The sequence below is a fragment of the Balaenoptera acutorostrata genome, chromosome 8, assembly GCF_949987535.1.
Source record: "Balaenoptera acutorostrata chromosome 8, mBalAcu1.1, whole genome shotgun sequence".
NCBI lineage: Eukaryota > Metazoa > Chordata > Mammalia > Artiodactyla > Balaenopteridae > Balaenoptera > Balaenoptera acutorostrata.
The window spans coordinates 38,805,109-38,823,016 of NC_080071.1; the positions used below are offsets into that span (position 1 = coordinate 38,805,109).

The 17,908-nt window shown below is 40.3% G+C and overlaps 1 protein-coding gene across 10 annotated transcripts in view; it reads left to right on the forward strand.

Moving 5' to 3' along the window:
* Nucleotides 1-17,908, forward strand: part of OSBPL6 (oxysterol binding protein like 6) — a 211,579-nt gene that overhangs the window by 110,217 nt on the left and 83,454 nt on the right. For all 10 annotated transcript variants that reach the window (XM_007190403.3, XM_028168576.2, XM_007190404.3 and 7 more), the window contains one exon: nt 7,754-8,011. In XM_007190403.3, the coding sequence (XP_007190465.1) occupies nt 7,910-8,011 (102 nt within the window). In that variant the 5' untranslated portion in view covers nt 7,754-7,909. The remainder of the gene's footprint in view (nt 1-7,753; nt 8,012-17,908) is intronic.

Below are 17,908 nucleotides of genomic sequence, written 5' to 3' on the forward strand. Positions count from 1 at the left end.
TGACTTTATCTTTAGTTTTTCACCCTTGAGTTAATTGGAGAATCCACTCCACCATTCAGAGAGAAAGAGAGGGGAGAGAGGGAGAGGGGCAGGATCAAGTGCTTTTGGTTTCTACTTTTGTCTATTTTCAGATATTCTACGATATCAGTTTTATGTTTTCTTCAACCCAAGACATATTTAGGAAAGTGTATTTTTCAAAAATTTTCTAGAATTAACCCCTACTCGCTTCTTCTTTTTCATTAATATTTAATTTATTGAATTGCTTCAGAGAATGTGATCTAAATTCAGCAATTTCAGTAGGATCTATCTTATTTTGATTTGCTTTTTACTAATTTTACCTGATGAAGCCTTTTTTAAATTTGCCAGATAAAGATATTTATTTTTATTGATAAAGATTTCATTTTCCAAGTTGAAGTCTTCCTTATGTTCAGGAATATTTTTTAATGTTATTTCTTTTCTTTTTGCTTATTGTTTTCAGGATCATTAGTATCTGTAGATCCAGGCTGCATTATCCGTTAACTTTTCCCTGCCCTTCTTTCTGTTTGCAAGCTGATTTCCTCAGCTTTATCTTTCTAATCTATTTTTTTTAATTAGTTTTTTTTGTTTGTTTTTTGTTTTGGCCACACTGTGAGGCATGTGGGATATTAGTTCCCTGACCAGGGATCGAACCCAGGCCCCCACAGTGAAAGTGCTGAGTCCTAACCACTGGACCGCCAAAGAATTTCCTCTCATTTATTTATTGACTGGATTTTTTTTCTGCAGAATCTTTCTGTCCTTCGTTAATATTTTAATTACTGCATTTAAATTATGGTGTCATTATATGTTTCCTTAATTTCCTACCTTTGCCAGTTCCCATTGCATCTGAGCCTGTCTTATCTCTTATTCAGAGACTCCATTTTTCTAAAAAGATGTGAAAGTGTAAAGCAGTTGTGCTCTAAAGCTACCTCTCTTTTTTGCTAGAATTAACATTCCAAATAAACCCTCTATCTATCTCTTGCACATAATAATTTTCTCTATCTGGGGAATAATTTTTCATAGTGTTTTATACACATACTTTTTTTTTATACCTTGTGTAAAAGCTGCTCTTTGTCAAAAGGTTATTTGTGCCAAGTATCCTTGGCTCCCTTCATGTTTACTTGGTTAGCATTCAAGTCCTCTTAAAATTCACTTTGAAGGGCTGGGTGATATAGAACATAGGTTTGTCTTTGTCATTTACTTAGTGTAAAGAGCCTTAGGAGTTGTGGGGAGGGATTAGAGTCTTGGTTGGTCACAATCAGAGAACTTGTCTCTGTATACATTTTCCTCCTTAGTTTTGCAAATGACTCCACCAGAGGCCAGCTTGGGGATTGGAGGCTGTATTTTGAGGGTGCATTGGGACATGTCCATGATGCTTGTCCAAAGGCAAGATTGAGGAAAGCAGCAAAGGGCAATCAAGGTACCTGTGGACTTGCCACGCCAGGAGAGCTGTGCCTCCAAGGCCTCTGAAAGCTATTAATCTGTGGCCACCCTTTTCCCTGTGCCTCTTGCCACCTGTCTTTCCAGTTTTGAGGAAACTGGTGGAGCTTCCCAGACTTTCTTCCTATAACACCATTCCACTGTCTTGAGAAGGGGAGTCATATGTTGGTTTCTTACATCCTGGTTTGGTCCTGAATGAAGTGATTCCTTAGACTTTATGATGTGGTAGCCACTGTTCCCTAGAGCAAGTACTAATGGTCTTTTTTTTTTTTTTTTTTTAATCCTTTTAGTCACTGCTGTTTAGTCATTTTCTAGGAATATCCTTGTCAGATCTTACACTGCCATCTTTCCTGGCAGTCTCAAGCTTACCTTCTTGAAATCAGTCCTTAATTTTCTTTTTCTCGTCTGTGGCTTAATGACTTTAGATATAAAAAAGATTTCCTACCCTTTCTATTTAAGGAAAAAAAACTTTACTATATAATGACATTGAAATGGCTATAATATATAATGACAATAGGCATTTGTTGTTCTGGTGATGATCTTGATAGAAAACCAGTTTATTCCACCTAGCAGTACAACGACATTTGCGTTGATAAGGTCAGTTGATAGGCATGTCCTGCTCCAGGTGACTGGTGTCTAGGATTATCTAATGTGGCTCCTCCTAATTCTCTGTAAATAAGTGATGCAAATACTGGAAAAGGCAAACTATTACTAACCCGAACACTAACGTAAAACAGAATCTAATGTCAAAACTGTGGAGGACTAGACCCCGATTGTATGATATCTCAAATTGAGGAAAGTCTAGCCAGGTCCAGATTATGACAAACCTCAGCTGCACTTGAGGGGAAGGAGACTGCTTGAAAAGGGCAAAAAAAGGCTTTGCTTTTCTTAGTCTGTCCTTGTACTTAGAGGTCTCAGTTGGCCCCAAACAGAAAAAGTCATATCGGCTCCTCGCTATTGCTCTAGAATCCTAAGCGTGATTCTGCAAAACTCCAGATTAAATCACCAGATTGAGATGAAGGCTGAGAGGAGAAATTTTTTATTTTTTGGGGGGTACAGGGGGAAGGGAGGCTTATATTGCAAGTGAAGACTCGAAAGATACCATTTTACTCTTCACTTTGTCACTTACAGACTCCAGGCTCCAGCATGATTTAGAGAGATTTAAAGGAGAACATTAATAGAACTTTAAAGGGGGAATTGTATCTTCCAAATTAATGGGAAATATAAAAGTCAATTAAAACCATGTAAACGTCAGTATTATAAGGAAAGGCAGATTATATAGGAAAAGCCATCACCCATTAAAGGAAACAAAGAAGAACCAAAAAATAGAAAGTGTAAAATTGTGTGGCAGGGGTAAGGCCAACTATTAGTGAAACAGTAAATGGAAATGGGGAAAACTTTACTAAAATTAGATTTTTTTAAAGCAACCCAACATGATCACTACTAGAGGAACACATAATACAGAAGAATAGAAATAGAAAGTTTAAATGTAAAAGCATGGACACATTTCATTAATTACAACAGAAAGAAAGCAGATGATATCAAATAAAGCAAAACAGTGAAATAAACAAAGCAGGTCATTTTATAATAATCAAAAGTGAATAATCATCATGAATTCTTCTGTGATAAATCTCATTGTTTCAGAATAAACTGAATACAATCTAAATGTCCCACTAGAATGGTCAAATGTATTGTGTTACATCTGTGTGGTGGCCTTATACATAGTGATTAAGAATGGTGATACTAAAGTTTTTTTGTTTACAAGGAAGGCTGTTACCAATGTATTGTTGATTGAAGAAAGCATATTGCGGAGAGTATGGACATTATTCTTCTACTTTGGTTAAAGTATAACCAAAATGTTAACCAGGATTATTTCTAGATGATGAAACTAGAGTCAATTTAAATATTTTCATCTGTACTTTTAATCTTTTCCTGTGGTAAATGTAGTACATCATATTATTGTGCCCAAGTAATCACCTTCCTCTGGGAGGATTATACGTTCATGCCTCATGGACTTCAATTTGCCCATGTGACTTGCTTTGGCCAATAAAACGTGAGTGTAAGTGGCATGTGCCGCCTACAAGCAAAAGCTCTAAGAACTGTCGAGTGGTCCTGCCATGGCTCTTTTCCTCCTTCACATGGGGGTTTCTCCTTTGGCCTGGAATGAAGAGGATATAGAGCAGGGCAGCGGCCGACCTCCAAAGGACATGTAAATGGGTAAGAAATAAACGTTTCTTGTAAGCCCTTGAGATTCTGGAGTTGTGTGTTACCACATCACAACTTAGCCCAGGCTAAGTAGTCCCCAGTTTCAAATGTTTTTCTGAACACACACAATGTATGATGCCTGTAAACAACAAGTTGTAGAAGTCTTCCCTGCCACTTTTTGCTTTAGTTAGGTCCCTAGGTCATAAATCTGAATTTTTTTTTTTTTTTTTTTTTTTTTTTATTTATGGCTGTGTTGGGTCTTTGTTTCTGTGCGAGGGCTTTCTCTAGTTGTGGCAAGCGGGGACCACTCTTCATCGCGGTGCGCGGGCCTCTCACTATTGCGGCCTCTCTTGTTGCGGAGCACAGGCTCCAGGCGCGCAGGCTCAGTAATTGTGGCTCACGGGTCCAGCCGCTCCGCGGCTCGTGGGATCTTCCCAGACCAGGGCTTGAACCCGTATCCCCTGCATTGGCAGGCAGATTCTCAACCACTGCGCCACCAGGGAAGCCCATAAATCTGAATTTTATGTCACTCAGTGTAAATGCAAATGTTGCAGTACTTAGAAACAATTGTAGTGATCCCACTGATGTGAAGGGGGAATGAAACAGGGAAATTAGATGTTAGGCTCTCATATTGCTGTTTTCAGCCACAATACTTTTCTCTTTGAGCAGAGGAATTATGTTGGTGCTGACATTAAAATCTATGGTCTAGGGGCTTCCCTGGTGGCGCAGTGGTTGAGAATCTGCCTGCCAATGCAGGGGACACGGGTTCGAGCCCTGGTCTGGGAAGATCCCACATGCCGCGGAGCAACTAAGCCCGTGAGCCACAATTACTGAGCATGCGCATCTGGAGCCTGTGCTCCGCAACAAGAGAGGCCGTGATAGTGAGAGGCCCGCGCACCGCGATGAAGAGTGGCCCCCGCTTGCCACAACTAGAGAAAGCCCTCGCACAGAAACGAAGATCCAACACAGCCATTAATAAATAAATAAAGCACACCTAGTATAGTGTAATTAAAAAAAAAAAAAAATCTATGGTCTAAAATAGGTTTAGGATTTTGTTTCGGCGATTTCTGAAGATGTGCTTTGACAGAGATGAAATAAGTCTTTTTTAAAATGTCACAGCAATTCTTACATTCTAGGAATAATGAATAAATAGTTGCAACCTACTAACAGAGTTTAGACTTACTTTTGTAATGCATTTTGAAATAGAGCAGTGATCAGACACTTGATTTATAATCAGATTGGAATGATCTTTAAAGGTCATTTCATTCAACCTTATATTAGGTACCTGAAACTCTTTTTGTTAAAAGAGATTTTTAAAAATAATAGAAACAAAAACAGTAACTCAAAAACAATTCTTGGAATGAATTAAATTCTCTCACTCACCTTTTCCACATTCCTGATATTATTCAAGATATTCATAATTATAATTCAACCAAAATGCTGCCCTTTCTTCAAAGACAGATTACCCTGAAAATATCATTTTAAATTAAAACCAAGGTGTTAGCATTGATGTTAATGAGGAAAGTGCAGTTGGATGCTGTTAGCGAAAAGAAAAACTACATCAGAAGAAATGTTGGCCCTTGATGTAGCTTGGATTAAATTTACTTCCAAATGGATGAGATTTTGATGAGTTTGGTTGTCTCAGCCTCATCCCTTGGGGCGCTTGAGCACATCACAGAACTTCCATACTTTTAGCTCAAGTATCAGCATCTACTTTTAAAGCATCTTGGACCAGAAAGCAAAGTACTTCACATCAAGAATTTGAGCAGTGTTCTTGCTTTCTGTTTGCTGGCACCAGAGCTTGGCTTGAGAAACTTTACTTACGCTTATTAGACTGCCTTCATAAAACAGAAGGATTAGCTGACCACCTAGCAAGTGTCAGCTTATTACTGTCTCTTGCCAGTACTAAACAAAACCTGATCTCAAGCCAAAGAAAGAGCTCCACAGCTCTTTACATTGCTATTAGCCCAAACACTAGTTTTGTTTCGAGAGAAAGTCTTCGACTTTGGGAGTAAGTAGCTTTTATTTTTCCTGTGGTGACAGTGATGTCAAAATCTTATGAAAGGAGCACAAGTTCTATTCACTAGAAAGTCCCAAGTTTTTCCAGTTTATAGTCATTTGCCTTTTAATTATTGGGATTGTTCTTTCGAATATTCTCTATAACCTATTAACCATTAAAATCCTGATTATATTCAGGGTCACATACTCCGTTAACATAATGTTGCAGATTTAAAAAATATAACTATAGACCTGTATAAAATTTAATTTGCTTGCACTTGCAGAGTTTACATGATCTATACATAAGTCATTCGATACATTTGTACTGTTAGCATAGTCTATTAAACATTTGTCTCCAGCCTAAATTCCTCGGAGCTCCAGACCTACCTTTCCATGTGTTTGTCCCCACTTGAATGCCTCCTTTGTACCTTAAAGTTAACACGTCTGAAACCATACTCATGACCTGCTGTCGATCGTGGATTTCCTTTGGCCATCCCTCGCTAGGAATACCAGAAACCTGGGAACCATCCTCAACACCGCTTTTCCTCCTCCATATCCACTCACAACTGACAGGACTGGGTGCTGAGTTTCCTGCCACCTCTCTAGTTCTCTATCCCTTGTTTCCTGATCAGGCCTCCCTCATCTTCTTTACTTCCCCAGTTTGGTTCTCCTCATGGCTGCCAAAGTGATCTTTTAAACACACAAATCTGGTTATACCTCACCTCTTCATGGCCTCCTATGCTCATGATAAAAATCAAAATGCTGAGCATGTACTACAAGGCCCTGCAGGAATTGACCTGTGCCTTTCTTTGACCATCATGGCACTGTCTCTGTGTGCTCTGATCATACTGACCAGCATGAATTCCTTGATCGCACCCGGCTGGACAACCAGACACCTGGTTAACTCTTTCGTATCCTTCAGATCTCAGCTCAAACCCACTTGCACAGGGATACCTCTGACCTCCAGACCTAGTGAGTTGCCCTCACCATGTGTCCTCCTAATACTCCATGCATCTTCATCCTTTTTTGATTTTTTTCATTGACTGTCTCTCTCTCTGGACTGAAAAGTTTAGGTCTCACTTTTCTTGGCCTAAGGATCGATTTCTCTTTATCACCAGCAGCTTTCTTTTCTAATTTGTGCTAAAGTACTTACCCAATGGTTGTAGCTTCCTTCAAGGTATTATGATTAAGATTGGGCCTGGAACTTAGCCTTCCACCTTCTTAGAAGAGGACAAGTTCACTTTACTTGTCAGTGTTTTGGGACACAGATTGTTTGTTGTGTAAGCTTTTCATCTTACACTATCATGCTTATCTTTAAAAAAATTTTTTTTCTAGCAAACTGTGTTGCCAATTGAACAATGCTTCTCTTGGGGACAAGTTTTTAGCCCTATTAGTTACAATGCAGACTTTCCTTATATGAATCCAAATGAAAAATGAAATGGTTCTTGGCTGTGGATAAGTAAAGCAACTCCATCATTACCCCAGTCCCAGGACATGCCTGTCAGTCTGTAGATACGTGTGAGCCTGCTGGTTGCTGCGAGTCATATGTAGGTGTGCTGTGGTCTTGAAGTACAGATAACAGTACATACGTGTATTCTCTGATCCTTCCCAAATGCTGGACCATATGATGCATAAAGTACATCAGCTCTTTTGCCTTTTGTCACTGACTGCTTTGTGTCAGATTTAACCATCACATGCATGACATGACTGAACTAAACTGATGACAGACATGGACGGAGCTCTTATTATAATCCATTGAGCAGGGGAAATTACGTTTCAAGGGAAGAAACTGATCTACTTTGGCATGAGGGTCTAGAACATAGCATTGTAATCTGCTGTAAAACAACAACAATACAAGGGAAGAATATCACTTTAATGTGTGGTTTCTTCCTGTTTTCCATGTTGACAAACTTTTGTTACATACTAACACTTTTATCCTCTACCTTAAAATCTAGAAGAAGAAATAGTATTTTGTAATGTGTCAGAGTTCTTCCTCTCACCTTTTAGTACTGTTGCCTAGATAAAATGATTTTTAATTTAATGATTTTTAAATCATTCACATGAGGTTTTTTTTGTTTGTTCATTTTGCTTTTAGGTGTTTTGGACACCCTCAATACTTGCCTCATCTTTTCTAGTCAAACCTGATTCATGAAATGGACTAAAGCTGAAAAATCATCTGCTTCTTTGTCTGTGAATTTGAGACACGATTGGGATGGTCTTCAGTGCATACAACTAGACTCAAACTGCAGCTATGAGTTCAGATGAGAAGGGCATATCCCCTGCTCATAAAACATCCACCCCCACCCATAGAAGTGCCTCCTCTTCGGCATCCTCTCAAAGGGACAGTAGGCAGGTAAGATAACAGTGTAAAGTGCATTTTGTTATTTTATGCAACTATAGTACCATTAGGATACGATGCGATTGCTAATTAAGTCTGAAATTTTTGCTGTGAAGATTTTTATTCCACAGGAAAACTCACTGTTTTCTGTAGATCTACCTGATGATGTCGTGAAGATCCTGCTCTTGCTTTTCTGTGATTTAGAATCCTTTTTCAGAGTACAAACTACAGGAAGGGTAGCCAAGTGAAGCCCTGCAGTGTTCTCCTCACATCTGTACCTGGAGGCAAGAGGCAGCTTCTGGAACATGAATGTTCTGTTCTTCCTTCCTCATTCATGGAGGTGGAAAGGGATCTGAACAGTCTTCTTCCTCCAAGTCTCTCACTGGTCGGCCAAGCCCTAACCTCTGTTTGGAGTTTCATGGAATCTGGTAACAGTCAGATTCAGGAATCAGGTTACAAATAAAACTGTAGAATCAGGGAATTAAGGGAATTAAAATCAATAGAGAAAATAAATTATTGGTGCTTAATTATCCCATTGAGCCCATTCTGTAAATTATTTTTGTTTACACAGTTACTTTATTACTACTTCAGTGTCTATTCTACAGGCAAGGTTGTATGGGGATTAGGCATATGAATTCTCTTCATTGTCAAAACAGGTGATTGTTTTGCCCAGCACTTGTCTGAATATTATCATTTGCCATTATAATACTGAGAAGAATTTCTTCTGTAACTGGAAATGCACAATAAGCGGAGGTTAACTTTTTATGAAAACTTTCCTTTTGGGGGACATTCAATTAGTGAACATTCTTGAAGAGTTTTTCCCCCCATTTTATTTTATTTTATTTATTTATTTTTTAACATCTTTATTGGAGTATAATTGCTTTACAATGGTGTGTTAGTTTCTGCTGTACAACAAAGTGAGTCAGTTATATATATACATATATCCCCACATCCACTCCCTCTTGCGTTTCCCTCCCACCCTCCCTATCCTACCCCTCTAGGTGGTCACAAAGCACCGAGCTGATCTGCCTGTGCTATGCAGCTGCTTCCCACTAGCTATCTATTTTACATTTGGTAGTGTATATATGTCCGCATTACTCTCTCACTTCATCTCAGCTTACCCTTCCCCCTCCCCATTTCCTCAACTCCATTCTCTACATCTGCGTCTTTATTCCTGTCCTGCCCCTAGGTTCGTCAGAACCATTTTTTTTTTTTTTTTGGATTCCACATATGTGTTAGCATGCGGTATTTGTTTCTATCTTTCTGACTTACTTCACTCTTTATGACAGACTCTAGGTCCATCCACCTCACTACAAATAACTCAATTTTGTTTCCTTTTATAGCTGAGTAATATTCCATTGTATATATGTGCCACATCTTCTTTATCCATTCATCTGTCGATGGACACTTATGTTCCTTCCATGTCCTGGCTATTGTAAATAGTGCTGCAATGAACATTGTGGTACATGACTCTTTTTGAATTATGGTTATCTCAGGGTATATGCCAGTAGTGGGATTGCTGGGTCATATGGTAGTTCTATTTTTAGTTTTTTAAGGAACCTCTATACTGTTCTCCATAGTGGCTGTGTCAATTTACATTCCCACCAACAGTGCAAGAGGGTTCCCTTTTCTCGACACCCTCTCCAGCATTTATTGTTTGTAGATTTTTTGATGATAGCCATTCTGACCGGTGTGAGGTGACACCTTATTGTACTTTTGATTTGCATTTCTCTAATGATTAGTAATTTTGAGCATCCTTTCATGTGTTTGCTGGCAATCTGTATATCTTCTTTGGAGAAATGCCTATTTAGGTCTTCTGCCCATTTTTGGATTGGGTTGTTTGTTTTTTTGATATTGAGCTGCATGAGCTGCTTTTATATTTTACAGGTTAATCCTTTGTCAGTTGCTTCATTTGCAAATATTTTCTCCCATTCTAAGGGTTGTCTTTTTGTCTTGTTTATGGTTTCCTTTGCTGTGCTAAGCTTCATTAGGTCCCATTTGTTTATTTTGGGTTTTATTTCCATTTCTCTAGGAGGTGGGTCAAAAAGGATCTTGCTGTGATTTATGTCATACAGTGTTCTGCCTATGTTTTCCTCTAAGAGTTTTATAGTGCCTGGCCTTACATTTAGGTCTTTAATCCATTTTGAGTTTATTTGTGTGTATGGTGTTAGGGAGTGTTCTAATTTCATTCTTTTCGATCTAGCTGTCCAATTTTCACAGCACCACTTATTGAAGAGGCTGTCTTTTCTCCATTGTATATTCTTGCCTCCTGTATCAAACATAAAGTGACCATATGTGCGTGGGTTTATCTCTGGGCTTTCTCTCCTGTTCCATTGATCTATATTTCTGTTTTTGTGCCCATACCATACTGTCTTGATTACTGTAGCTTTGTAGTATAGCTGGAAGTCAGGAAGCCTGATTCCTCCAGCTCTGTTTTTCTTTCTCAAGATTGCTTTGGCTATTCGGGGTCTTTTGTGTTTCCATACAAATTGTGAAATTTTTTGTTCTAATTCTGTGAAAAATGCCATTGGTACTTTCACAGGGATTGCATTGAATCTGTAGATTGCTTTGGATAGTATAGTCATTTTCACAATGTTGATTCTTCCAATCCAAGAACATGGTATATCTCTCCATCAGTTTGTATCATCTTTAGTTGCTTTCATCAGTGTCTTATACTTTTCTGCATACAGGTCTTTTGTCTCCTAGGCAGGTTTATTCCTAGGTATTTTATTCTTTTTGTTGGCAATGGTAAATGGGAGTGTTTCCTTAATTTCTCTTTCAGATTTTTTACCATTAGTGTATAGGAATGCAAGAGATTTCTGTGCATTAAAGTTGTATCCTGCTACTTTACCAGATTCATTGATTAGCTCTAGTAGTTTTCTGCTGGTATCTTTAGGATTCTCTGTGTATAGTATCATGTCATCTGCAAACAGTGACAGTATTACTTCTTCTTTTCCAATTTGTATTCCTTTTATTTCTTTTTCTTCTCTGATTGCTGTGGCTAATACTTCCAAAACTATGTTGAATAATAGCAGTGAGAGTGGGCAACCTTGTCTTGTTCCTGATCTTAGAGGAAATGGTTTCAGTTTTTCACCATTGAGAACGATGTTGGCTGTGGGTTTGTCATATAGGGCCTTTATTCTGTTGACTTAGGTTCCCTCTGTGCCTACTTTCTGGAGAGTTTTTATCATAAATGGGTGTTGAATTTTGTCAAAAGCTTTTTCTGCGTCTATTAAGATTATCGTACTGTTTTTATCCTTCAGTTTGTTAATATGGTGTATCACATTGATTGATTTGCATATCCTTGCATTCCTGGGATAAACCCCACTTGATCATGGTGTATGATCCTTTTAATGTGCTGTTGGATTCTGTTTGCTAGTATTTTGTTGAGGATTTTTGCATCTATGTTCATCAGTGATAGTGACCTGTAGTTTTCTTTTTTTGTGACATCTTTGTCTGGTTTTGGTATCAGCGTGATGGTGGCCTTGTAGAATGAGTTTGGGAGTGTTCCTCCCTCTGCTAGATTTTCGAAGAGTTTGAGAAGGATAGGTGTCAGGTCTTCTCTAAATGTTTGATAGAATTCGCCTGTGAAGCTATCTGGTCCTGGGCTTTTGTTTGTTGGAAGATTTTTAATCACAGTTTCAATTTCAGTGCTTGTGATTGGTCTGTTTATATTTTCTGTTTCTTCCTGGTTCAGTGTCGGAAGGTTGTGCTTTTCTAAGAATTTGTCCATTTCTTCCAGGTTGTCCATTTTATTGGCATATAGTTGCTTGTTGTAATCTCTCATGATCCTTTGTTTTTCTGCAGTGTCAGTTGTAACTTCTCCTTTTTCATTTCTAATTTTATTGATTTAGGTCCTCTCCCTTGTTTTCTTGATGAGTCTGGCTAATGGTTTATCAATTGTGTTTATCTTCTGAAAGAACCAGCTTTTAGTTTTATTGATCTTTGCTATTGTTTCCTTCATTTCTTTTTCATTTATTTCTGATCTGATCTTTATGATTTCTTTCCTTCTGCTAACTGGGGTTTTTTTCTTCTTCTTTCTCTAATTGCTTTAGGTGTAAGGTTAGGTTGTTTATTTGAGATGTTTCTTGTTTCTTGGAGTAGGATTTTATTGCTATAAACTTCCATCTTAGAACTGCTTTTGCTGCAGCCCGTAGGTTTTGGGCCGTTGTGTTTTCATTGTCATTTGTGTGTAGGTATTTTTTGATTTCCTCTTGGATTTCTTCAGTGATCTCTTGGTTATTTAGTAGCGTATTGTTTAGCCTTCATGTTTTTGTATTTTTTACAGTTTTTTTCCTGTAATTGATATCTAGTCTCATAGCATGTGGTCGGAAGAGATGCTTGATATGATTTCAATTTTCTTAAATTTACCAAGGCTTGATTTGTGGCCCAGGATATGATCTATCCTGGAGAATGTTCCATAAGCACTTGAGAAGAAAGGGCTTTCTGTTGTTTCTGGATGGAATGTCCTATAAATATCAATTAAGTCCATCTTGTTTAATGTGTCATTTAAAGCTTGTGTTTCCTTATTTTCATTTTGGATTATCTGTCCATTGGTGAAAGTGGGATGTTAAAGTTCCCTACTATGATCATGTTACTGTCAATTTCCCCTTTTATGGCTGTTAGCATTTGCCTTATGTATTGAGGTGCTCCTATGTTGGGTGCATAAGTATTTACAATTGTTATATCTTTTTCTTGGATTGGTCCTTTGATCATTATGTAGTGTCCTTCTTTGTCTCTTGTAATAGTCTTTATTTTAAAGTCTATTTTGTCTGATATGAGAATTGCTACTCCAGTTTTCTTTTGATTTCCATTTGCATGAAATATCTTTTTCCATCCCCTCACTTTCAGTCTGTATATGTCCCTAGGTCTGAATTGGGTCTCTTGTAGACAGCTTATGTCTGGGTCTTGTTTTTGTATCCATTCAGCCAGTCTGTGTCTTTTGGTTGGAGCATTTAATCCATTTACATTTAAGGTAATTATCGATGTGTATGTTCCTGTTACCATTTTCTTAATTGTTTTGGGTTTGTTTTTGGAGGTCTTTTCCTTCTCTTGAGTTTCCTGCCTAGAGAAGTTCCTTTAGCATTTGTTGTAAAGCTGGTTTGGTGGTGCTGAATTCTCTTAGCTTTTGATTATCTGTAAAGGTTTTCATTTCTCTTTCGAATCTGAATGAGATCCTTGCTGGGTAGAGTAATCTTGTTTGTAGGTTTTTCCCTTTCATCACTTTCAATATGTCCTGCCACTCCCTTCTGTCTTGCAGAGTTTCTGCTGAAAGATCAGCTGTTAACCTTATGGGGATTCTCTTGTATGTTATTTGTTGCTTTTCCTTTGCTGCTTTTAATATTTTGTCTTTGTATTTAACTTTTGATAGTTTGATTTATATGTGTCTTGGCATGTTTCTCTTTGGATTTATCCTGTATGGGAGTCTCTGTGCTTCCTGGACTTGATTGACTATTTCCTTTCCCATATTAGGGAAGTTTTCAACTATAATCTCTTCAAATATTTTCTCAGTCCCTTTCTTTTTCTCTTCTTCTTCTGGGACCCCTATAATTCGAATGTTGGTACATTTAATGTTGTCCCAGAGTTCTCTGAGACTGTCCCAATTCTTTTCATTCGTTTTTCTTTAGTCTGCTCTGCGGTAGTTACTTCCACCCTTTCATCTTCCAGGTCACGTATCCGTTCTTCTGCCTCAGTTATTCTGCTATTTTTTTTTTATTTTTTTTTAATTTTTTATGGCTGTGTTGGGTCTTCGTTTCTGTGTGAGGGCTTTCTCTAGTTGCGGCAAGCGGGGGCCACTCTTCATCGCAGTGCACGGGCCTCTCACTATGGCGGCCTCTCCTGTTGCGGAGCACAGGCTCCAGACGCGCAGGCTCAGTAATTGTGGCTCACGGGCCCAGTTGCTCCGCGGCACGTGGGATCTTCCCAGACCAGGGCTCGAACCCGTGTCCCCTGCATTGGCAGGCAGATTCTCAACCACTGCTCCACCAGGGAAGCCCAGTTATTCTGCTATTGATTCCTTCTAGAGAATTTTCAATTTCATTTATTGTGTTGTTCATCATTGTTTGTTTGCTCTTTAGTTCTTCTAGGTCCCTGTTAAACGTTCCTTGTATTTTCTCCATTCTATTTCCAAGGTTTTGGATCATCTTTACTATCATTACTGTGAATTCTTTGTCAGGTAGACTGCCTATTTCCTCTTCATTTGTTTGGTCTGGTGGGTTTTTACCTTGCTCCTTCATCTGCTGCATATTTCTCTGTCTTCTCATTTTGTTTAACTTACTGTGTTTGGGGTCTCCTTTTCGCAGGCTACAGGCTCGTAGTTCCCATTGTTTTTGGTGTCTGCCCCCAGTGGGTGAGGTTGGTTCAGTGACTTGTGTAGCCTTCCTAGTGGAGGGGACTGGTGCCTGTGTTCTGGTGCGTGGGGCTGGATCTTGTCTTTATGGTGTGCAGGGCCACGTCTGGTGGTGTGTTTTGGGGTGTCTGTGAACTTAGTATGATTTTAGGCAGCCTCTTTGCTAATGGGTGGGGTTGTATTCCTGTCTTGCTAGTTGTTTGGCATGGGGTGTCCATTACTGGAGCTTGCTGGCCACTGGGTGGAGCTGGGTCTTAGCACTGAGACGGAGATCTGTGGGAGAGCTCTCGCCAATTGACATTACGTGGGGCCAGGAGGTCTCAGGTGGTCCAATGTTCTGAACTCGGCTTTCCCACCTCAGAAGCTCAGGCTTGACACCAGACTGGAGCATCAAGACCCTGTCAGCCACACAGCTCAGAAGAAAAGTGAGAAAAAAAAGAAAGAAAAATAAATAAAAAGTAAAATTATTAAAATAAAAAAATTGAAAAATAATTTAAAAAAAGAAGAGAGCAACCAAACCAGTAAACAAATCCACTAATGATAACAAGTGCTAAAAACTATACTAAGATAAACGTAAAAGTCAGAAAAAAATCAGTCACAGATAGCAAACCCCAAGTCTACATTTGCTCCCAAAGTCCACCGCCTCAATTTTGGGATGATTTGTTCTCTGTTCAGATATTCCACAAATGTAGGGTACATCAAGTTGACTGTGGAGATTTAATCTGCTGCTCCTGAGGCTGCTGGGAGAGATTTCCCTTTCTCTGCTTTGTTTGCATAGCTCCTGGGGTTCAGCTTTGGATTTGGTCCCGCCTCTGTGTGTAGGTCGCCTGAGGGCGTCTGTTCCCGCTCAGACAGGACGGGGTTAAAGTAGCAGTTGATTAGGGCCTCTGCCTCACTCAGGCCAGTGGAAGGGAGGGGTACAGAATGTGGGGCGAGGCTGCAGCGGTAGAGGCCAACATGATGTTGCAACAGCCTGAGGCGCACCATGTGTTCTACCGGGGAAGTTGTCCCTGGATCACAGGACCCTGGCAGTGGCGGGCTGCACAGGCTCCTGGGAGGGGAGGTGTGGATAGTGACCTGTGCTCGCACACAGGCTTCTTGGTGGTGGCAGCAGCAACCTTAGCGTCTCATGCCCATCTCTGGTGTCCGAGCTGATAGCCGTAGCTTGCGCCCATCTCTGGAGCTCGTTTAGGCGGCACTCTGCCTTCTGTGGGCAAACAGGGAAGGAATCCCCTCTCCTCGTGCACCCCGACACAATGGCCTCTTGTCTCTTAGGCAGGTCCAGACTTTTTCCCGGACTCCCTCCCGGCTAGCTGTGGTGCACTAACCCCTTCAGGCTGTGTTCACGCAGCCAACCCCAGTCCTCTCCCTGGGATCTGACCTCCGAAGCCCGAGCCTCAGCTCCCAATCCCCACCCGCCCCGGCGGGTGAGCAGACAAGCCTCTCAGGCTGGTGAGCAGACAAGCCTCTCAGGCTGGTGAGTGATGATCCTCTGTGCGGGAATCTCTCTGCTTTGCCCTCCACACCCGTTACTGCGTTCTCCTCCGTGGCTCCGAAGCTTTCCCCCCACCTACCCCTGGTCTCCACCAGTGAAGGGGCTTCCTAGCATGCAGAAACTTTTCCTCCTTCACAGCTCCCTCCCAGAGGTGCAGGTCCCATCCCTATTCTTTTGTCTCTGTTTTTTCTTTTTTCTTTTGCCCTACCCAGGTACGTGGGGAGTTTCTTGCCTTTTGGGAGGTCTGAGGTCTTCTGCCAGCGTTCAGTAGGTGTTCTGTAGGAGTTGTTCCACATGTAGATGTATTTCTGATGTATTTGTGGGGAGGAAGGTGATCTCCACATCTTACTCCTCCACCATCTTGAAGGTCCCACTCTCTTTCCCCCCATTTTATATGTTGAAAGTATATTGCCTAGTTTCTAGAAGTACACACATCAGTTATCTGATATTCCATAGTACAGATTTGGGTCTTGAGACAGCCACTTCCACGTGAAAATTCATTCTTTTAGATGGTGGGAATGCATTTCTGGGGGTGTTCCTTAAGGAACCCTCAGTCGACAAACCCTGTCAGAACTCCCTCTCCTATTTCTAGCAAGAGATTGCAGGGGAATCTGTAAGAATCAGGGTTTCCTTGTGTGTATATCTTTCACAGATTCTAAAGCAGATATTTCTATCCTCGGGAGTTTTTGACATTGGTGTTTTTGTTATAGAATTCAAAGAGGACATCTACCTTCTGTTCATTAGAAGCAGTTGCACCATTAACTAAATCTGTGATTACACACAGCTATAATGTTTATTGCATTACATTTTTAGAGTTTAAAAAAAGTAAGAGTACCATGAATGAAAACACATTTTTTTTTTAAATTTTATTTATTTATTTATTTATTTATTTTTGGCTGTGCTGGGTCTTCGGTTCGTGTGAGGGCTTTCTCTAGTTGCGGCAAGTGGGGGCCACTCTTCATCGCGGTGCGGGGACCGCTCTTCATCGCGGTGCGCGGGCCTTTCACTATCGCGGCCCCTCCCGTTGCGGGGCACAGGCTCCAGACGCGCAGGCTCAGCAGCTGTGGCTCACGGGCCCAGCTGCTCCGTGGCATGTGGGATCTTCCCAGACCAGGGCTCGAACCCGTGTCTCCTGCATTAGCAGGCAGATTCTCAACCACTGCGCCACCAGGGAAGCCCTGAAAACACATTTATGTTAAATTCCTACTGCATGCTGAGATGCTTTCTAAGTTTGCAGTTCTACTCTACCCTTCACTTGCCTCTCTGTCCTTTCTTGTTATGGCTTTTTCATTTTTCCCTTGCCCTGGGCATTTAAATTGAGAGACATTTTAAGCAGCATGGCCTTTCTGGCTGCTGAGGGAAGGAAAGGATGGACCCCGTTCACCCTGGAGAATTACGGCAAATGGAAAAGACTGCTGACTGCTGCAGAAACATCTGTCATGCATTGTTGAGCTGCCGTTGCACCTGAGCTCTGGGGTGACTTTGCTAAACAACAGGGAGGAACTGAGACCCTGGTCTGCCAGAGGACGTGTAAAGGTGGAATGTGTGACTCCTGGCTGGCTTGTGGATGGAAAGTTTTATGATGGGAATAAAGGAGCTCGTCCGCAAATTGATAATGAATTCTGGAAAAGTAAGAGACACTGTTCAAATGGTTATTATTCTTTAAGGAGAGAGTTTACTTTCATTCTTGTTTATCTCAGCAGGTGGAAACTCTCCCAGATACTTTCTCCTCTGGTTCCTTCCTGCCTCCTCTTTTGTGTCTGTTAATCTCCCTCAAGGGAGAGAAGAATAAAGAACAATTACAGTTCTTTTCTCTCCCTGTCTCATCACTTCTTAAAATCCAGTATTAACTTACGGAAATCAGAAATTCTGAGTGATCTTGGGATATAATATGATGTAGTGTATTTTAATGCATCTATTTTTGTGTGATGGCTGTTTTCATAGTGAAGGGACAGAGAGAAAGTGATGAAGTAGTCTTCATTGAATGTTACAGTTCTCCTGATTTGACTGATATTTGTGTAGATAGTGCCAAATTGCAAAGTCCATCCCTATTTCTCTCCTAAGTTGA